Below are 22,277 nucleotides of genomic sequence, written 5' to 3' on the forward strand. Positions count from 1 at the left end.
CTCAAAAAAAAAAAAAAAAAAAGGAATAGACAGAAGAATGGGCTACAACAATGTAATGAGCCCTGCAACAGAGCCAGGAGGCAAAAGTAGTAAGCCCAAAAAAGGGTAAGGAAAGGCTTCACAGAGGTGATTTTTTTTTTTTTTAAGAGATGGGAGTCTTGCTATGTTACCCAGGCTGGTCTCGAACTCCTGACCTTAAGTGATCCTCCCACCTTGGCCTCCCAACATTCTGGGATTACAGGCATGAGCCACTACACCCAGCTAGCACAGAGGTGATATTTGAGCCAGGCCTTGAGGGATGAATAAGAGCTCATCAAGAGAAAGCAAGAGAAGGCATAGGAGACTGTATTTTCAGAGTGAGTTCAGCAAACACCCCGTAGGCCAGTGTGGCTGGAGCTCGGTGGGAAATGGAGGTAAGGTGAAGCTAGAAGCTCGGTGGGAAATGGAGGTAAGGTGAAGCTAGAAGATAAAGTTGGCCCAGTTGTGAAAATTCTTGACACCATCCCAAGGAGCTTGGGCTCCATCCTGGGGGCAGCAGGGAAATAACTGAGGAAGCCCTCGGAGTTTCCATATCAGAACAAAGCACAATCCTGGATTAAAAACTACGTTGCTAACCTGCTTTCTTCTCTCTTCCTGAGGTCACATCATCTGTCAACTTCCCCACATGGCTTTGGGAACTTAGGCAAATCAAATCATTTTAACCTTTTCGGGCTAAATAAAATAATATGCCTTAAAAATTGTTCAATAACGTAGTGGTGAACATTGTTACTTGGGCTCCCAAGACCAGGCACAACCCCAGAGGACCTTTGACATGCCAAAGAGCCTTTAAGGCAGATTTGAACGAACATTATTCCCCAGAATTGGTTCATCTTGGGAAAGGAAGGCCTAGGAAGCTGGTGACCTACTTGTTTTGTTCATCCATTTCTCTACTGCATCTTAAAGGTAAAGTGCCTCTTTAGTCTATCAAGAAATCACTATGTGTTTACCTTAGGTAAAATATGCCCATTCCCCTATCTTCCATTTTGGCTGTTTTCCCAGCTGTAAAATGACAAGGCAGTACATTGAGTTAGAAGTTTTAAAGCATTTTTAGAGCCTTGAAGTCATTTCCTTTTCCTCAACAAAATCTTTCCAATATATCCAGTTTGAGATCTGTCTTCCCCTAAACCCTCCACCTAAGGGTTCTGAGGGAACTTCAGAGAAGCTTTTAAAGTTCAGCAGGGCACAGCTGCAAATCCACTGCACCAGATGAACCTAGGAAATGAATCCTCCCCCTGTCCCCGACCCTGTTCCCCTTCTCACCCACCCCTTCCAAGGGAAAAGGGAGAAACAGGTCTTTTCAGAGCTGCTGGAAGAATGAAAGGTAATATAAACTCTTTCTCTCCAGTGCACTCAAGCGGTCACCAGGAGACCAGAAAAGCCAAATCCAAGGTCCCAAGGCTCTTAATCATCCAGTGCCCACAACAGAGGGAGTGAGCTAGACGGAGAAGCTGAAGTGAAGGAGGAAAGACAGAAGGCGGGGCCTGTTCCACCCCCTTCCTAGCAGCTGCCTCTGTGGGCTCCATAATCCCCATGCCCTCTCCCCCACCCCACCCTCCGGCCGCCGCCCACCTCTCCTCCACCCACCCCATTCATCAGTAGGAGGGCACTGTATCAGCACAGCCTTTCAAGGCCTGACAGTTCCTTTCTGGGTGCCCCCCACATGTAACCACTTAACCCCCAGCACAAAGGGCCATCCTGAATGGGCTTGGAGCTGGTGGCTCGTGCGGAGGGGGAGGCCTCAATAGGATTTGGGGAGCTGGGTGTATAAACCGCTCTGCTCCAGCAGCCCTCAATGGAGGAGCTGGAGTCGGGGCATGTGCCGAGGGGAGGAGCTCGGCAGCTGCATCCCGCCCCTGAACAATGATTTATTCATTCTCCTGCCACGCACAGAGAAGGCAGGCTGGGGAAACATGGCCCCACAAATCGCCCTCAGCCTCGGCTGATTGCCACGGCAATCATTGCAGTTCAGTGTGCCCTCTCCCACTTGTAATGTTTTGCCTCAAGCTTGCCCTTCCTGTTCCTCGTAAGGAAGTAGACTACATTACGGGAGGCCTTAAGTAGCCTTAAGTTCAGGCAAGCATCGTTCTTTGAGTTGGTTGCACCCAAACTCAATCTCACTCTCTCTGGAAGCTTCCTGGCCAGGTTTTCCTCACACCCATTTCACAGCCATAGAAACAGATGCAGACAAAAAAAAAAAAGGTGCATAGCAAAACCTGTCTCCAGGATGGCCCCCAGCAGGGAGTTGGGGAGCTTAGCCTAGAAGTAACTGACAGTGATGGGAATGTAGTAAATGTTTGCTGGATGAGTTAATGACTGCTAACAAAAGGTGGTGTGCTTGCTGCTCTTGCTTTTCTTCCCAGACCCTTTCCTCCTTCTTGTAGCCACATCCATCTGGCTCCAATTCCCAGAAGAATCTCTAAGAAATCTTTGGGAATGAGGGGACATAATGAAGACAGGTAAGCAAAGATGCTAAAACCTGTAGATAAGCAATGCTGGGTGGTGGTTGGGGGGGAGGGGCGCGGTTTCAAGAAGTCAAATTGTGACAAGAGGAAATTTGCTGTCGCCCTCTTGCCTCCATATGTCATGTCACCAGGGCCAGATCACACACACACATCATCATAATAAATAAAACTGAAAATCAATACCGTTAGCAGAACAGGGAGAGCCAGAATGAAGTGACCATCCTCAGACTGGCCCCTGGCCCTACTGCCCCCAAGCTTGTAATTACCTTGTCACACAGAAAACAAATCTATTGTGGGTGGTAAGTGTGAAAGGTGGAGGATCCCAGGCACGGAGCTTGCCAGCCAGGGAGCAGGGGAAGGGGCACAGTAGGAAGACTGATTGGCCTTCAGTGCTGGTGGTGCAGGAGCTTGAGACTAACAAAACTAAGGCCTGGACAGTTTAAGAACGTTTTGTTGTTTTAGTCAGGAGGGTGAACACCTTAAGGGAGGTGATCCTGCCCAATACTGGTGTGGGGCGTGAAGTAGCCAGGAAAAAGGCTTCAAGACCACTCCTGGAGCCTCAGAATGGCAGGTGGCTAGGATGCTGCTGCCCTCTGGTGGGCATAAAGAGACAGTATCCACACCTCCAACGCTGGAAATCCATTGCAAAGGAGTCTCCGTTCTTTGTTGTTCTAAAGGCTTGGCCACCAGGACTAGTGCATTCATAGCTTGGATTTCCCAGGAAGCCAACTCTGAGACTGTTTAATGTGCCGGATGTTTATTAAGAACCTCCTTTGGGATCAACAGCTGTGGAAGAATGAGAATGAGCAGGAGTGGGCAGCGGAAGAAGCTGATCTACAAGACAAGCCTGTGACAGCCTCAGCCAACTCCACAGGGAGCTTTGAAGCTAGAATGGCTCTTCAGAGTTGACCCAAAATGAGCTAAGAAGGCCGGGCCTTTATACACCTGTTGCCATTGAATGTGGGCTAATCCTTGACCTTGGGCAAGGTGCTCTCTGAGGCAATTCCCACCCCGGAAGGCTGTCTGCATAGTGCTTCCAACAGCTGAGCCAACAAGGCCTTCATGGAAGGGTCCACCCTCCACACCATAACTCATCAAATATTTGTCAAAGGGACAGTAGGTTTAGATCATGCCTCAAGCTGCAGGCTCAGTTGGGACAGTCTACAAGTCTGTTACCAGGGCTGTTATGCACTGATCCCTGGAAACGGTGAGGGGGGCCTTAATGCTCAGATTCATGGATTCATTCATTCAATGAGCATTTGTTGAGATTTACTGTGTGCCAGGCCTTGAGGCAGACAATTTACAAATTTTTTTGTTTAATCCTCACAACTGTGAAGCTAGTATTAACTCAGATTATTCAGATGAGATCAAGTTATTAAGTAGCTTTCACAGTACAATGACACTTTGAAAAAAATGCCATTCACAATGGGACAAGTGCTATTGCTGCCGCCAAAGATTTCTCAGGCCAGAAAGGGTCTTGGCTGTCTTCTGTGTGTGTGCATGTATATGTGTATGAACGGGATGGCTTGCTTTCTGCTTTCAGCCAGAACATTTCCTCTATGGCAGCCAAGAGCTATGCCTCAGTAGCCTCCTGCTTTAATTCCTTCCTAAAAATGTTGCTGCCCAAGGTAACAAAACCACAAGGTTTTTGTTTTGTTTTTTTTTTCTTTTGAGACAGTCTCACTCTGTGACCCAGGCTGGAGTGCAATGCTGCAGTTTTGGCTCACTGCAGCCACAACCTCCAGGCTCAAGTGATTTTCCTACCTCAGCCTCCCAAGTAGTTGGAACTGCATGCCACCATGCACAGCTAATTTTTGTATTTTTTGTAGAGACGGGGTTTCGCCATTTTGCCCAGGCTGGTCTCAAATTCCTGCGTTCAAGCAATCCCCCCACCTCAACCTCCCAAAGTGCTGGGATTACAGGCATGTGCCACCATGCCTGGCCCAAAACCACAAGCTTTACAAATTCCTGGTTGTAGCTACAGAGCAAGCCACCATTGCCCAAAAGGAAACTGGGCTAGCTCCTTCCCTGGATAGTCAATGGAGAGACAGCCCTGGATCCTCAGTGTTCTTTTAGCCATCTGATCATCAGAAGGTTGAGATGGTAAGTTCTTCCCTAATGTCTAACCTCCATATTTGCTGCAACTGTTTTGGGACAATAGCATTGAAGGGACAAGAGGCACAGGTTTCTGCTTCAGAAAACTCTCAGTACCCTACACCTCTCACTAACCTGCCCACTCTGTGTAAGGGACTGAGGGCTGGAAAGATACAGAAAACTGTCAGCTGCTGTTCGTCTATAGCCCTGATGGGTTCTCATCCTTGGTCAATTAAGACATCCAGCAACCAACATGAAGATTTTAATTTTCTCATTTAGATTCTAATCATAAAGAACTTGAAGGAAAATGAAGGAGGGAGTATGCTGGGAAGTCATGGAACAATTTCTGGGTCTAACTACAGAGACATTCACTCAACCTCACCCTCCCCTCAACCATACACACACACACACACACACACACACACACACACACACACACACACACACACACACACACACACACACACACACACACACACACACACACACGCCTTTCCTCCTGGGCCCCCAGAACCTAATTTTTCACGTTTGGAAAACCCAGATGATTTCTGCCTAGGTCCATCTGGTTTTCCAAATAACCTGTCTTTTTGATAAATAACGTAAGTTAAATTAGACAAGACAAACAAACAGAAGGGTGGGCAGTCAGCCTTTTTCCTTCCCTCAGCCTCTGAGAAAAAGACATGAGGGCTGAAAAACCCAAACCACGGGCTCACTCCCAACCCTGCCCCAGCACTTTCTACCCCTTGGACTAGGCAATAATTCTCCAGCCTGGAGCTGGGAGCTGCCTCTGCAGCCCTACATCTAGCCCACCAGCCATCAAGAATACTGCGGACTATGGTTCTCTCTAAAATGAAGGGAAGGAACTCAGGTGTCCAGCCCAACTTCTTCCCATCACCCTTAGGCTGTAGCTACTTCAGACTCCCTTTTCCCATTATGAATCCCACCACAGGGAGGAACTAAATCAATAAACTGAAAATGAAAAACCTTTAAGGTGAGAGGAGAGAGGACAAAAAGAGGGGATGGGAAGGACGTGGATGGTAGAGACCAAGACGATAAAACTACTAGGGACAGAAACCAGGCACCTTGGTCTCAAAAGGTAAAATCTGAGGTGACACCAGCCATACACAAGCCATGTCTATCTCCCCAGTTCACTAGAGAGTCCAGGCATACATGCAGGCCTCCATTTCTACTGCTATAACAAGTCTCAGCACATAGCTAGCCACCAGGGGTGCACTACGGAGCTTTGTTGGGGCTTGGCTTCTCCTTCCCACTCAGCTCTACCCATTCCTCAGCAGTGGGTTAGCCTGCATTAGTGCAGCCTCTTAAATATGCACATTCACTTCACATTAATTTGTACCTTTGATCCTAACCATATAAACCAAGTCATTTCACATGAGCCCCATTTTCCAGTTGAGGAAAAAAGTTAAGAGACTGACTTACCCAAAGTCATGATGCTTACAAGCTGCAGAAAGAGCAAGGACTAAAGCTCTCCACCTCTCTTCTGTCCTACACTAGAAAGCTCCTCTGTATATAATTCAGCCCTATGCTTTTCACCATTAGCTCTTCCAGGCCTCCCATCACTCATTGCTCAAAAAATTCATTGAATTATTTTATGTGCCAGGCATGGTGCTACCCAAAGCATACATTTTTCAACAAAACAGATATGGTCTGTTTTCACAGCACTTACAGTCTAGTAGGGAAAGCAAGCCCCAACAAACATTAAGGTAACACATCATGATGACAGACCCAAAAGAACAGGAAACTTAAGGCTGGGTGAGGTGGCTCATCCTATAAATCCCAGCACTTTGGGAGCCTGAGGTAGCTGGATCACTTGAGGTCAGGAGTTCGAGATCAGCCTGGCCAACATGGCGAAACCCCATCTCTACTAAAAATACAAAAATTAGCTGGGCACTAAAAACACAAAAGTTAGCCAGATGTGGTGGTGGGCACCTGTAACCCCAGCTACTTGGGAGGCTGAGGCAGGAGAATTGATTGCTCGGGAGGCCGAGGTTGCAGTGAGCCAAGATCACGTCACTGCACTCCAGCCTGGGTGACAGAGCGAGAATACATATTAAAAAAAAAAAAAAAAGAATAGGAAACTTAAACAGAGGTAACCTAATTAAGAAAGGGGTGGCAATGGTCAGAGAAGGCTTCTCTGAAGAATTTAGGCTTAAGCTAACACCTTCCCCGTCTCTATCAAAAATACGAAAATTAGCCGGGTGTAGTGGTGCGTGCCTGTAACCCCAGCCACTTGGGAGGCTGAGGCAGAATTGCTTGAATGGGGGAGACAACGGTTGCAGTGAGCCGAGATCGTGCTACTGCACTCACTCCAGCCAGGGCGACAGAGCAAGAATCCATCTCAAAAAAAAAAAAAAAAAAAAAGAATAGGAAACTTACACAAAAGTAACCTAATTAAGAAAGGGGTGTTAGGCTGGACTCGGTGGCTCATGCCCGTAATCCCAGCACTTTGGGAGGCCGAGGCGGGCGGATCACGAGGTCAAGAGTTCGAGACCAGCCTGACCAACATAGTGAAACCCCATCTCTACTAAAAATACAAAAATTAGCTGGGCGTAGTGGCACGCGCCTCTAATCCCAGCTACTTGGGAGGCTGGGCAGGAGAATCGCCTGAACCCGGGAGGCGGAAGTTGCAGTGAGCCGAGATCGTACCACTGCATTCTAGCCTGGGCGACAGGGCAAGACTCCGTCTCAAAAAAAAAAAAGAAAAGAAAAAAGAAAGGGGTGTTAATGGTCAGAGAAGGCTTCTCTGAAGAAATTAGGCTTAAGCTAACGCCTTGAGAATTATGCATTAGTCAGACAAAGAAGAAGGATGTAGGGGAGGGCATTCCAGGAAAAGAAGACACTTCAGATGCTCCTGAGGCTGCATGTCATAAGAAGAGTACACAGGAGGTTGGGAGGCAGAGCTATGTCATGCATCGGCCATGAGAAGTTTGAACTTTGAGTGCAGTGGAAGACATTAAAAGATTTTAAGTACGGAAGTGTCATCCTCCAAATTATATTTACATAAAGGTCGCCTCTGGCTGTTGTGCAGATTGGATGAAAGGGAAGCAAAAACAGAAGTGGGGAGGTCAGGAGGCTACGGTAGGACCCTGGAAAGAAACTGGAATCTTGGACCAGGGCGCTGGCCACAGAGCTGGAAGAAATGAGCTGATTCAAGATGCAATTTGGAAGTAGAGATAACAGAACTTGGAGATTGTCTGATTACAGGATTAAGGAAGGGGTCAAGAATGCTCTTCAGATTTCCAGTCTGAGTGACTGGATATATGGAGGTACCTTTTACTGAAATGGCAAATACAGGAGGAAGAGCAGGTTTTTAGAGAAAATCACATTTTCATGTTAAGTTTGAGATATTTGAGAAACAATGGGCCTTTCAGAAGTGGCCTACGGTATATGATATAATTGTGATACTGGTAATTTCTTTCATTCTCAAAGGAGGTGAATTTCTTTTTTCTGGGAGCTACTGGCAATTTCTTATGCGTACAGAGTGGCACTTGACATAATGCACCGACATACATTTTCCAACTGAAGCCCCCCAGCAACTCTGAGACAGCCATGACTTAGTATCCTCATTTTATAAACAGAGGCTCTGAAAGGTGTTATTTATTCAAACTGTGGTAGGCACCACTACATTCCAGGCTGTGTGCCAGGCGATGAGTAGGATATAAGGGTAGAAGATACAATACCACCTCAAGGATGACATAATCGAATAGTATCATGGGAACACTCCTCCCAGAAATACTCTCCTCTATCCTTAGGTGCACAAATCCCGGACAGGATGCCCCAAGAGTGATTAGACATAACCCTAGGAGATAAAAACCAAAAACACCCCCTAAAAAGTCTTCCAGCCTGAGCATTAGAAACTCTCAAAGTGAGGAGAAGTTTGTAGAGAAGCAGTTGAGAAAATGAGGGATGCCACAGAGATCTGAGCACCTTGTCTCTAGAGCTTTGGTGAATAAAATCTTATGGTTTATGGGAGGCCCTAGTATGGCTGTGCAACTGTGAATTAATGAGATGAAATTAGAGACCAGTTTAAAGAGGTTAATACCATGTATCCCTACTCAAGCATACGGAACAAGGAAGAAACAAAAACACTGACACTGAGCCTACCCTATCTCCCACACTCATGGGCTCTCATCCCTCCAAATATGTAATTTCCAAGCTAGTGAAGCTGAGTCCTCCTGGGAGCCATAGTGGCAGGTCCTGGGGCTTCAATTTCATTAAAACGTAGCTGATGCTGCTGGCTCAGTGCTTTGGGCAAAGGGCATAATGGGTCAGATGGAAACTGTCCATGTCAATCTTGTTACCAAGATCAAGGCTTAGCTGACTTTAGAACAGCCATCCTGGCATAAGGAAAAGTAACCCAGAGTTTGACTCAAGTTTTCTTTCTCCAAAGAGTGCTTTCTCCCAGGAGCCTCAATCAGAAACCATTTTCTTTCTCTTTTTCTTGAGAGGGAGTCTCACTCTGTCGCCCATGCTGGAGAGCAGTGGCGCGATCTCGGCTCACTGTAACCCCTGCCTCCCAGGTTCAAGCAATTCTTTTGTCTCAGCCTCCCAAGTAGCTGGGACTACAGGCACCTGCCACAACCACGCCTGGCTAATTTTTGTATTTTTAGTAGAGACGGGGTTTCACCTTGTTGGTCAGTCTGGTCTCCAACTCCTGACCTCAGGTGATCCAGCTGCCTCAGCCTCCCAAAGTGCTGAGATTACAGGCATGAGCCACTGCGCCCAGCCCAGAAACCATTTTCTCCCTGGATTTCTCAGTTCTCTTTTGCCCAGCAAGGGCTACCTTGCCTTGGGAACTGTTTAGAGAGTTCAAAGAAAGAGGTAAAAACACGTATCTTGAACCCATGGATAAAATGAAGTACCTACAAACTTAGCTAAAGAGAAAGGCAAATCAAAGCTGTAACAGGCTGGGCATGGTGGCTGAGCCTGTGACCCCAGCATTTTGGGAGGCCAAGGTGGGAGGATTACTTGAGGCCAGGAGCTCAAGATCAGCTGGGGCAACACAGCAAGACCCTGTCTCTACTAAAATAAAATAATTAGCTGGGCACGGTGGCATGTGCCTATAATGTGGCCCAGCTATTCCAAAGGTTGAGGAAGGAGGATGCTGAGCCCAGGAGTTCAAGGGTACAGTGAGCTATGATGGTGCCACTGCACTCTAACCTGGGCAACAGAATGAGACTGTCTCTAAAAAATAAATTTTTTAAACAAAGAGCTGTAATAGAAGGTACCATTTATGTAAACTCAATTACCCTCTTCACCTGAGCTGAACCCAAACCACTTGGTAAGTTAACTTGATCAGTTCACTAGGACTAAGAAGCCAGTGAGGGGACAATTGCAGCAGCCTCTCACTTTAGACCCAGAGGGTTTCCCTGGGATGGAGATAACCTGAAAATGAAATGCTCCTCAAGGTTAGACAGGCACTGACCTAAGAATGAGCATTCAAGCTGGACAGCAAATCTTCCCTTCAAGGCATTAAGATTTATTGAAAAACTACATACATATTAAAACATCTTTATACATATTTTCCCCATTATAAGATTACAAGTATACAAACATAAGTATTGTCAAAGTCAATATCTTGAGTATTAGAAAGCTGTAGAAAACCGACCAGGTGCGGTGGCTCACGCCTGTAATCCCAGCACTTTGGGAGGCCGAGACGGGTGGATCACCTCAGGTCAGGAGTTCAAGACCAGCCTGGCCAACATGGCGAAACCCCATCTCTAATAAAAATACAAAAAATTAGCTGGGCGTGGTGGCAGGCGCCTAATCCCTGCTATTTGGGAGGCCGAGGCAGAACTGCTTGAACCTGGGAGGCGGAGGTTGCAGTGAGCCGAGATCGTGCCATTGTATTCCAGCCTAGGTGACAGAGCCAGCCTATGTCTCAAAAAAAAAAAAAAAAAAAAAAAAAGAGACAGAAAAGAAAAGAAAAACTGTAGAAAACCCACAACCTAATTGCATCAATTAAATTGGTGTTCCCATCTCCCAATAAAAAACTGGCACACTCTCTTCCAACTGCCCAAGTCCAGGTCCTGACATTGAAACCACAGTATTCACATGGAATGTTTTTCCAAAGCAGCACTGATGCTCAGTTCTGAGGGGAAAAACATTTGTCTAAAATTCTGAGAAGCTTGTGGTAGTTCGGGGAAAATGGAGAATGATGGCAATTCTCTTCAATAATATTTATTAAATTCCATGGTGGTCTTCTCTCAAAATTAGTAATGAAATACTGAAATGTTCACTGATTAGTGAGGGCAATGTATGTAAGCCAGGAGAATGCAATAAATAATGGTTATGTTTCTTCTTGTCAGACCCAGAAGGGAGATCTTTGAACAACAGTGCTGCAAATTGAGAATTCAGTCCCAGGAAGGGTCTCTCTGCCCCATAGACTGTGGTGGACAAACACTGGGTGTAACACTTTATCTTCATCCCCAAGCTCCAGAAAATTAGAGGCACAGTCTTTCTGACTTGGGTACCAGTTTAAGTCCTTAATAAGCAGCAAAAATTAATTGAAAATTTGATGCTGTCTTGGGAAGAAGCATACAGGAAAATGAAAGGGGTAAGAGTAATACAGCAGCCCATCTATTGGTTCCTAGATCCTCCATCTAAGAAATAGTTCTTTTGGCTGGGCACAGTGGCTCACGCCTGTAATCTCAGCACTTTGTGAGGCTGAGGCAGCTGGATCACTTGAGGTCAGGAGATCGAGACCAGCCTGGCCAACATGGTGAATCCCTGTCTCCACTAAAAATACAAAAATTAGCCAGGTGTGGTGGCATGCACCTGTAGTCCCAGCTACTTGGGAGGCTGAGACAGGAGAATCACTTGAACCTGGGAGGCAGAGGTTGCCGTGAGCCAAGATTGCGCCACTGCACTCCAGACTGGGCAACAAAGTGAGACTGTCTCAAAAAAAAAGAAATCTTTCTTTCACCGAACCCCGGTCATCATGGTACATATCTCATGGGTGTAAAGGAGTCATTATGGTATTGATTTTCACTGTTTAATCTGTAATGTCACACTTTTCCCTACTTTTCCTCTTCCAACCACTTCTATCACAAAGAGATATTAACCCAGAAAGCTGCTACGATAAAATGTCAAATGTTTAATGGAGGAAGTGAAACCTAACCCAAGGCCAGGTGTGGTGACTCATGCTTGTAATCCTAGCACTTTGTGGGGCCGAGGCGGGTGGATCATTTGAGGTCAGGAGTTCAAGACCAGCCTGGCCAACGTGGTGAAACCCCATCTCTACTAAAAATACAAAAATTAGCTGGGCGTATTGGCACATGCCTGTAATCCCAGCTACTCGGGAGGCTGAGGGAGGAGAATCACTTGAACCTGGGAGGCGGAGATTGCAGCGAGCCGAGATCACGCCACTGCATTCCAACCTGGGCAACAGAGTGAGACTCCATCTTAAAAAAAAAAAAAAAAAAAAGGAAACCTCACCCAAGTATTCCATGAGTTGTTGATGCTGTAAATACTGCAGAATTGAAATCAGTGGCCAATCCAGGGAATAATACCAGGAAAAGAGATGTCCAGAGCTGTGCAGTAGAAATAATTGGAATTTCTGTCTGCAATCTTATTGCATTGATTATGAAAGAAGGAAGGATCATTGGCTGGAGTGTCAATTCCAACTTTCAGTGCTAGAAACTTCTCAAAGCAGTCTCAATGTAGATTTTGGCACCTTTGATGGTGTTAGCTCTCCAAATATTTGAAGATGCTTCGCGTCAGTCCTGAAGTGCTATCATCTGTTTTGAGGCGCTTAGGTGAAGGAGAAGTCATGAAAGATGGACCCCTTCTCTTTACCTAGAGAGCACAGAGGGAGTCAGGGCCAGCTTAAGACCTTCATACAAGTACTTATCTTCAGTTAGCTCTCAAGCAACTCATAAATTGTGGATGATTAACAACAGAAAAAAAGAAAGAAAGATAAACTTTCTAGGCAAGTTTAAAAGTTGACTACCTACTGGGATAGCAATTCTCTTGTACTTTATCGGGGACTGCAAGATTTCAACATTGCAGCATAAAGAGGTTAAGCCAGAATGTTTGTTTTTAAATTTAAATAAATAAATAAATTCTGGTTTGGGAAGCCACTATATTAGTTCTCAAATTCCATACCTGAGACTTCGACGATTCCTTTGCCGCCTCAGCCTTGACAGGAGAAAGTGTATGAAAGACAAAGTTTCTTGAATTTCGAGGAGCACTAGGGTTACGGTCAGAGAGAGCAGCCAGTTTCTGAAGCACAGCTTTGGGCTGGTTTAGCAGTGAGCCTGTCTTCACCTGAGGAAAGAAGAGTCATCTGGTATCAAATCCCAAGTGCCAATTAAAGAATGAAAAGTCCTTCCCTCCCTGCTTCCCCCCAGATATTGAGGGTACATATTCCTACCCTATTCAAACAGAAAAGAAATAGCAGACTCCTTTGACATTAACTTTTTCCCTGCAGCCACCTCCTTCCTCTAATGAGAGACTATTCTCTAAGCTGGACCTGGGCCTTTATAACCTGTAGACTATGATGTCAGATTAACAAGGTTCCCAACCAACCTGTTGAGCACTTCCTGGTCTGATGGCTTCAAAAGGATTTCTGAGCAAAGAGTTTGATTCCTGAATAACCATAGGGCGACTGGCTGGAAAGAAAAGACAGAGAGGCCTATTCTGGGAAAAGCTGATTAGAATTACTTTTAAATCTAAACAAGCTAAGAAATCTTGTAACTAAATCAATATGCTAAAGCCATGGGAACTCTGTTCTATACAATGGTGACTTTGAAACTATAATAATTGGCTCCAAGAAGAGACACAACTAAGTTGAACAGTAATCATTTAAGAAAAACAGAAGTGGTCAGTGTAGGGAATAGTGAAGAGCTTCATTTCTGGAGTTAAATATTCCTGGATTCAAATCCCACCTCTAACACTTAGGTATACAATCCTGGGCAACTAAATAGAGAAAGCCAGAATTAACTACTCTGAGCCTTAGAACATAAAGTAAAACTAGCCACATATACTCACAAATACAGTCTCTACTGCCCAATAGTCTAAGATCTAAGTACACTGTCTCCCACCACCTCTGTGAAGCCTCTTTAAGACAGTATTAGACACAAGCTTATGATTAAGCTGCAACAGCTCCTGAAGGTTAGAGTTACCTCCAAAGCTCTACCACGAACAATCCAGGGGGCTAGACCCTAAGGAGAAACAAGAGCTCACCATTCTTCTGCAGTGCTTTGGCTGTAACTTTCTTGGCCAGTATCATAAACTGACTGTTCTCCCCAATTTCTTCTTCTTCTTCAGCTGTAATTTTCCCCTGCTGTGCCTGAAAAAAAAAATTATACAGCATTAAAAGTCTATAGCCTTCCTAAATAGTTAGCATGGCCTGGATTGTGAAACTAGAGTTCCTGGGGTATTTGTTTTCCTTTTTGCAGCCTTTGCTGCTTTAGACAAAAAAAAATTAATCTTAGACAAACATGAAGAGAACTGTCCATGGTATAGCCTTCTCAAAACACAAAAGATAGCTCAAGGATTAAAAGAGATAGCAATATGTTGCCTAAGATTTTGAAACTATCATGACAAGCTAAGATTTTGAAACTATCATGACAAGCTAAGGGACAGACTCATAAACTAGGGTCAGAGTATGTGAACTCCTACCATGTCCCGAAGCCACTGTTCTCGTTCAATTCGCTCCTTCCTCCACCTGGCTTCTGACTCATCAAGCTGTTCTTCGGTCTGATCATCATCAGAGTCTCTGTGGAACAAGTCCATCTGGGAAGCATCATCTAAACAAAGAGTGAAGGTAATCAGCATTCGGCAGTCCTCGCAAGAGAGAGTGTTTGGACAGACAAAAAATAAAACCTTATCATTTACTACATAATGATGTAAACTTTTCCCATCCACTAACAGAAAACAGTTACAACTAGGTCTTCACATAGCCTGTTATAGTTTTGCTTGCCATTTGCCATCTGAAACTGGACAAATGTGCATTGTAACTGTTTGCTTTTTTTTTTTTTTTTGAGATGGAGTCTCGCTCTGTCGCCCAGGCTGGAGTGCAATGGCGTGATCTCTGCTCACTGCAACCTCCATCTCCCGGGTTCACGCAATTCTCCTGCCTCAGCCTCCTGAGTAGCTGGGATTACAGGCGCGTGCCACCACAGCCGGCTAATTTTTGAACTTTTAGTAGGGACAGGGTTTCACCATGTTGTTCAGGCTGGTCTTGAACTCCTGACCTTGTGATCCGCCCACCTCTGTCTCCCAAAGTGTTGGGATTACAGGTGTGAGCCACCATGCTCAGCCCATAACTGATTGCTTTTAAAGACAACAACCAAGGTCGGGCGCGGTGGCTCACGCCTGTAATCCCAGCACTTTGGGAGGCCGAGGCGGGCGGATCACGAGGTCAGGAGATCAAGACCATCCTGGTTAAAACGGTGAAACCTCGTCTCTACTAAAAATACAAAAAATTAGCCGGGCGAGGTGGCGGGCGCCTGTAGTCCCAGATACTCGGAGAGGCTGAGGCAGGAAAATGGCGTGAACCCGGGAGGCGGAGCCTGCAGTGAGCCAAGATCGCGCCACTGCACTCCGGGCTGGGTGAAAGAGCGAGACCCCGTCTCAAAAAAAAAAAAAAAAAAAAAAAGACAACAACCAAGATACCTATGTTTTTCCATCGAAACTTCCTCATTCGCCCAGGACCATCGCTGTGCAGATCCCCATCAGCAAGGTACCTCTCTTGGTATAAACGTAGCTGTCGCTTATCATCATCCAACATAGCTTTCCTGCAACAGGAGAAATAAGGTGTTCAAAACAAGGACCATTCTGGCTGGTTATATGGCTTGTCTTAAGATGTACCCTATTACTCAGAAGGGCTTGTTGAGATACTGACATGTGTATTTTCTTGATTTGACTCTGCAGTTCCTCATCAGAAGGAAGTACTTCATCAATTACGTCCTCTTCATATTCATCAATTTCTTCCCCATCATACTCATCTTCGCTTCCCACATCACTTCCTGACACCTCTGCCTCATCCTCCAGGTATTTCCTCAACCTCCTAGAAAGCAATTTTGAGGATTAGAAAATGCGACAATGAATATACTCACAGAATATGGAAGCAGAGAAAAGCAGAACACAGAGTCACTTCTAATAATAATAAACATAATACATTTGATAATATTTAAATTTTTTTGGTAATAGTCTCCTACTTATGATGGTTTGACTTAATGATTTTTCAACTTTACGATGACATGAATGTGATATGCACTTAGTATGCTTCTCAATTTACGATGGAGTTATATCTGGATAAGATGAAAGTGCATTTTCAACTTATGATGGATTGATCAGGATATAGCCCCATTGTAAGATGTGGAGCATTTGTATTTAAAAGTCGATCACTTAATATGTCTTGTGTGCTAATAACTGTGCTTTACAGGCATTAACATATTATCTTAGGAATGGGTACCATTATTCTCTTCATTTTACAGTTGAGGGAATTGAGCCTCAGAAAGATTACATTTACCCAAGGTCACATAGCTAGAAGGTAGCAGAGCCTGGATTCAACTTAGATTGGGTGATTTGAAAGCCAGAAAACTCTTAATCTCTTCCACATGTATTAGAATACCTGCTGGAAGATTCAAACTATTTCATTTTGCATTTGAGCACACCAGCTTTAAGAGACAAACTAGAGATGGTGTGGTGTAGAAAGGTAATAAACTGGGATCTTCTTACAGCCTAACAAATCTTGACCCCCACATCAGAAGGAAGACTAAGGCTCAGGGCTCCTGGTAATCAAAACAACTACTAGTTATTTCTTCTGACTTCAGCTCCCCCGAGAATAAATCTGGTGTCACCCTGGATTCAAAGTCATCTTGGTCCCATGTGGTCCAAAATGGCAGAAGTTTGGTGGCTTTCTGAAAACTGATTTTTATCAAAGACCTATATACTGTATTTTCTTTCTTTTTTTTTTTTTTTTGAGATGAAGTGTCGTTCTGTCGCCCAGGCTGGAGTGCAGAGACGCCATCTCGGCTCACTGCAACCTCCACCTCTTGGGTTCAAGCAATTCTCATGCCTCAACCTCCCGAGTAGCTGGGATTACAGATGCGTGCCACCATGCCTGGCTAATTTTTGTTTTTTTACTAGATATAGGGTTTCACCATGTTGGCCAGGGTGGTCTTGAACTCCTGACCTCAGGTGATCTGTCCATCTCAGCCTCCCAAAGTGCTGGGATTACAGGCGTGAGCCACCACGCCCAGCCTATACTGTATTTTCTTAAAGCTAAGTTGTTCTAAATCCTAGGGTTCCTGGAAAATTCCTTCAGGGGCCACTAGTCACTAAGTTTCCCAAACTTCCCACTTACCATCTTTGAACAGTTCAACTTTTATCTGTCATTCTTTTTTTTTTTTTTTTTGAGATGGAGCCTCGCTCTGTCACCCAGCCTGGAGTGCAGTGGCGCGATCTCGGCTCACTGCAAGCTCCGCCTCCCGGGTTCACGCCATTCTCCTGCCTCAGCCTCCCGAGTAGCTGGGACTACAGGCACCCGCCACTACGCCCGGCTAATTTTTTTGTGTGTTTTTAGTAGAGATGGGGTTTCACCATGTTAGCCAGGATGGTCTCGATCTCCTGACCTCGTGATCCGCCCGCCTCGGCCTCTCAAAGTGCTGGGATTACAGGCGTGAGCCACCGCGCCCGGCCTGTCTGTCATTCTTTAAAAGATTTTATTTGAACAAAGAGCTCTGCAGATAAGAACCACTACCTTAGAAAAATCTGTGGATAACCTAAAGCTGTATGAGAGTTAATTTGATAGGTGACAAATTAGAAACCAAAGTGAATCTTAATAGAATGAAATGATGGGATAAAAGCAACCATATAAATCTAATAGGGATCAATATGATGTCCTATATGTGAATTCCAAATCATTCACATACAATATAATATTAAATACCTATTAGAATTGTCTTTATAAAACTTTTTTTTTAACATCATAGGAAAATGTTTCTGGATATGCTAAGTAGGAAAAAAAAAGATGCAAAATTATACAATAGAAAGATTGTACAAATCTCAACTATATAAAAATATATGCATAAAAAGGATTAAGAGGAACTAACTTTCATTTATATCCTGGATGGTGGACATGGATAAGTTTTTATTTATATCTTTCTGTATTCTTTTTTTGCGGGGGTTGGGGGAAATGAAGTTTCTCTCGTCGCCCAGGCTGGAATGCAATGGCACAATCTCAGCTCACTGCACCCTCCACCTCCCGGTTCAAGCGATTCTCCAGCTTTGCCGCCTGAGTAGCTGGGATTACAGGCACTGGCCATCACGCTTGGCTAATTTTGTATTTTTAGTAGAGATGGGGTCTCGCCATGTTGGCCAGGCCGGTCTCGAACTCCTGACCTCAGGTGATCCACCCGCCTCAGCTTCCGAAAGTGCTGAGCTTATAGGTGTGGGCCACTGCACCCGGTTTGTATTCTTTTAAATATCCTAAAATAAATATTTTACTTTCATGACCAGAACAACATATCAAAAAAATGAGCTGGGCCGGCCAGGTGGGGTGGCTCACGCCTATAATCCCAGCAGGTTGGAAGGCCAAGGTGGGTGGATCGTGAGGTCAAGAGATCGAGACCATCCTGACCAACATGGTGAAACCCCGTCTCTACTAAATATACAAAAATTAGCTGGGTGTGGTGGCACGTGCCTATAGACCCAGCTACTCAGGAGGCTGAAGCAGGAGAATCGCTTGAACCCGGGAGGCGGAGGTTGCAGTGAGCCGAGATCATGCCACTGCTCTCCAGCCTGGCGACAGAGCGAGACTCCGTCTCAAAAAAAAAAAAAAAAAATAGCTGGGCCTGGTGGCTCATGCCTGTAATCCCAGACTTTGGGAAGCAGAGGCAGGAGGATCACTTGAGGCCAAGAGTTTAAGACCAGCCTGGGAACAAAACAAGGCCCCATCTCTACAAAAAATAAAAAGAATTAGCCAGGTGTGGTGGCACATGCCTGTAGTCCCAGCTACTTGGGAAGCTGAGGCAGGAGGATTTAAGTTAAAAAGTGGCAAACTATTAACTTGACTGTTAGGGGAGATTTCACCTAATCTAAGTTGAATCCAGGCTCTGCTACCTTCTAGCTATGTGATCTTGGGTAAATTTAATCTTTCTGAGACTCAGTTCCTTCAACTGTAAAATGAGGAGAATAATAGTACCCACTCATAAGATAATTTTTCTTTTTTGAGATGGAGTCTTGCTCTATCACCCAGGCTGGAGTGCAACGGGGCAATCTTGGCTCACTGCAACCTCTGCCGCCCGGATTCAAGCAATTCTCCTGCCTCAGCCTCCCAAGTAGCTGGCACTACAGGCGCCCGGAACCATGCCTGGCTAATTTTTGTACTTTATTTTGTATTTTGTATTTTTAGTAGAGAGGGTTTCACCATGTTGGTCACGCTGGTCTCAAACTCCTGACCTCAAGTAATATGCCTGCCTTGGCCTCCCAAAGTGCTGGGATTACAGGCGTGAGCCACTGCACCTGGCATAAGATAATATGTTAATGCCTGTAAAGCAGTTATTAGCACACAGGACATATTAAGTGATCAACTTTTTTTTTTTTTTGAGACAGAGTCTCGCTCTGTCACCCAGGCTGAAATGCAGTGGTGCGATCTCGGCTCACTGCAACCTCTACCTCCTGGGTTCAAGTGATTCTCCCTGCCTCAGCTTCCCAAGTAGCTGGGACTACAGGCACCCACCATCACATCTGGCTAATTTTTATATTTTTTAGTAGAGACAGGGTTTCACCATATTGGTCAGGATGGTCTCGATCTCTTGACCTGTGTCACCAAGACCAGGCTGGTCTTGAACTCCTGACCTCAGGTGATCCGCCTGCCTTAGCCCCCAAAGTGCTGGGATTACAGGCGCAAGCCACCGTGCCTGGCCTAGTGACCAAATTTTAAATACACCTGAAGGAATGGACATATTAATAACACATACATTTGCCTTTTCAACTTCTCAGATCGCTTCAGGAGTTCTTCTTCATCATCATCTTCATGGTCTTCCAGTGCCAGATCATTATCAGAGTCACTGTGTTCATCCTACAAAATCAGCATCATATCCAAATTAAGCAGAATAAAATGTGTCCTCAATGAAAAAAGGATTTATAAACATCTGCCCAAACACCTCATTCTAGGAAATTGTTTCTGATAAGATGCCCAACTTAGAATTCTCAAGAACTGAGGGGAAAAAAACACTTGAGGGCAGCAATACATGGAGCTCAGTTATGATTACTTTGTTCCCTTCATACTCACCTCATCACTATCAAACTCATTATCATTTGAAACAAGCCGAAAGTCTCCAAATTCCTCCTCCTCGTCTTCCTCTTCCCTAAAATGTAAATCAATGAATCAATAAATAAGTTGTTGAAAGCAAACTACAAGTAGTCAGCCAAGTTAGGAATTAAAAAAAAATTTTGTGTGTGTTAATTTTTTTTTTTTCTCTGAGACAGTCTTGGTCTCTTACACCACCTGGAGTATAGTGGCACCATCTCAGCTCACTGTAACCTCCACCTCCAGGGCTCAAGTGATCCTCCCACATCAGCCTCCTGAGTAGCTGGGACTAGAGGTACAAGCCACTATGCTCAGCTAATTTTTGTATTTTTTGTAGAGACAGATGTCACCATGTTGCCCAGGTTCATCTTGAATTCCTGGGCTCAAGCAATCTGCTCGCCTTAGGCTCCCAAAGTACTGGGATTATAGATAAGAGCCACCTCGCCCAGCCAAATTTAAAACTTTTATTATCACCAATAATCTCTTCAATTAAACAGGAAGAAAATTTTTTAAAATTTCAATTGTGGTAAAATACACATAATATAAAATTTGCCTTTTTAAAGATCTTTCTATAGTTCAGTAGTGCTAAGTACATTCATATTGTTAAGCAATCTCCAGAACTCTTTTTGGCTTGCAAAACTAAAACTCTGTACTCATTACACTCTCATAACCTCAGTCTCTGGCAACCACCATTCTACCTTCTGTCTCTATGCATTTGACTACTCTAAGTACCTCATGTAAGTGGACTCATACAGTATTTGTCTTTTGGTGACTGGCTTATTTCTTCTAGCATAACATCCTAAGATTCATCCATGTTGTAGCAAGTGTCAGAACTTCTTTTGAGAGAGGGTCTCGCTCTGATGGCCAGAGTGCAGTGGCACAATCATGGCTCAATGCAGCATCGACCTCCCAGGCTCAAGCAATTCTCCCACCTCAGCCCCCTGAATAGCTGGTACTACCGGCACACGCCTAGCTAATTTTAATATTTTTTTAATAGGGATGGGGTTTTGCCATATTATCCAGGCTGGTCTCAAACTCCTGAGCTCAAGTGATGCACCCACCTTAGCCTCCCAAAGTGTTAGGATTACAGGTGTGAGCCACCATGCCCAGCCAGAATTTCCATTTTAAGTTGAATATTCCTTTGCATATATATACTGCATTTTGTTTACCCATTCATCTGCTAATAAACATAGGTCGCTTTCATGTTTTGACTACTTACTGTGAATAATGCTGCTTTGAACTTAGGAGTGCAAATATCTGTTCAAGTCCTGCTTTCACTTTTTTGGGGTACAGACTAAGAAGTGAAATTGCTGGATCATATGGTCATTCTATTTTTATTTATTTATTTATTTATTTATTTTGAGATGGAGCTTTGCTCTTGTTGCCCAGGTTGGAGTGCAATGGCATGATCTTGGCTCACTACAACCTCCGCCTCCCGGGTTCAAGCAATTCTCCTGCCTCAGCCTCCCAAGTAGCTGGGATTACAGGCATGCGCCACCATGCCCAGCTAATTTTTTGTATTTAGTAGAGACAGGGTTTCATTATGTTGGTCAGGCTGGTCTTGAACTCCTGACCTCAGATGATCCACTGTGCCTGGCCTCCTGGCCTCTATTTTTAATTTTTGAGGAACCATCATACTTTCCCTGGCAGCTGCACTATTTTACATTCTCACCAATAGTACACAAGGTTTCCAATTTCTCCACATTCTCAATAACACTTTTTGGGTTTTTCTGATACAAGTCATAATGGGTGTCTCACTGTGGTTTTGATTGGCATTTCCCTATTAATGATATTAAATATCTTTCATATTCTTGCCTTTTTTACCCTGTTCTCCACCAAAGCATTAAAATTTGCTTACTAGGCATATATGAGACTCAAATCCACTGCAAGATTCTCAGAAAAGGTGCAAAGCCCTTAAGATGATCAGTTATTTTGATTTTATCAAAAGGCCAGGCCTTCCCAAATTCCCAGCAATCTGAGACTTACTTGTCTGTGGGAAAAGAGCCTGAGCAAAGAGCAAGTGCTTCTTCCATTGGATCACCCATGCTGCTCTCCTTCTCCTGTTTATTTAACTCTGATGAGGCTGGAGTGGAGGCATCTACATCACAACAAGGAAAAGATGTGTCACCAAGGAATGATAGCTTTATACTCTTTTCCCAGCCATCTAAAGTCATGCCAGCTCAATACAGTTCTAAGGTAAGCTTGCCAAGAAGAGCCTACCATCTATTCATTCAACAAATCCTTATTTAGTGCTTACTATGTGCCATATGTGCCAGGCCACCAGGGATACAGTAATGAACAAACCACTATCCCAGGTCTCATAGAGCTTATGTTCGATCTAGCAGTTGTGTGCATTGGGGGCAGGGAACAGAAAGTTAACATTTATATGCTATTAT

The 22,277-nt window shown here is 44.6% G+C and overlaps 1 protein-coding gene across 3 annotated transcripts in view; it reads right to left on the reverse strand.

Moving 5' to 3' along the window:
* The window catches only part of CLSPN (claspin), a 50,818-nt gene that overhangs the window by 3,408 nt on the left and 25,133 nt on the right, over nt 1-22,277 (reverse strand). Inside the window, exons 16-25 of one of the 3 annotated variants that reach the window (XM_032160230.2) lie at nt 21,868-21,979; nt 19,864-19,939; nt 19,550-19,650; nt 15,466-15,630; nt 15,237-15,358; nt 14,241-14,368; nt 13,803-13,908; nt 13,146-13,228; nt 12,723-12,884; nt 11,070-12,413 (exon numbers count right to left, since the gene is read on the reverse strand). In XM_032160230.2, the coding sequence (XP_032016121.1) occupies nt 12,303-12,413; nt 12,723-12,884; nt 13,146-13,228; nt 13,803-13,908; nt 14,241-14,368; nt 15,237-15,358; nt 15,466-15,630; nt 19,550-19,650; nt 19,864-19,939; nt 21,868-21,979 (1,166 nt within the window). In that variant the 3' untranslated portion in view covers nt 11,070-12,302. Of the gene's footprint in view, nt 1-11,069; nt 12,414-12,722; nt 12,885-13,145; nt 13,229-13,802; nt 13,909-14,240; nt 14,369-15,236; nt 15,359-15,465; nt 15,631-19,549; nt 19,651-19,863; nt 19,940-21,867; nt 21,980-22,277 lie in introns of those variants that run through there. The other 2 variants (XM_058443135.1, XM_058443134.1) reach the window with 2 other exon arrangements.

This window comes from Hylobates moloch, unplaced genomic scaffold, assembly GCF_009828535.3.
Source record: "Hylobates moloch isolate HMO894 unplaced genomic scaffold, HMol_V3 SCAFFOLD_8, whole genome shotgun sequence".
Taxonomy (NCBI): Eukaryota; Metazoa; Chordata; class Mammalia; order Primates; family Hylobatidae; genus Hylobates; species Hylobates moloch.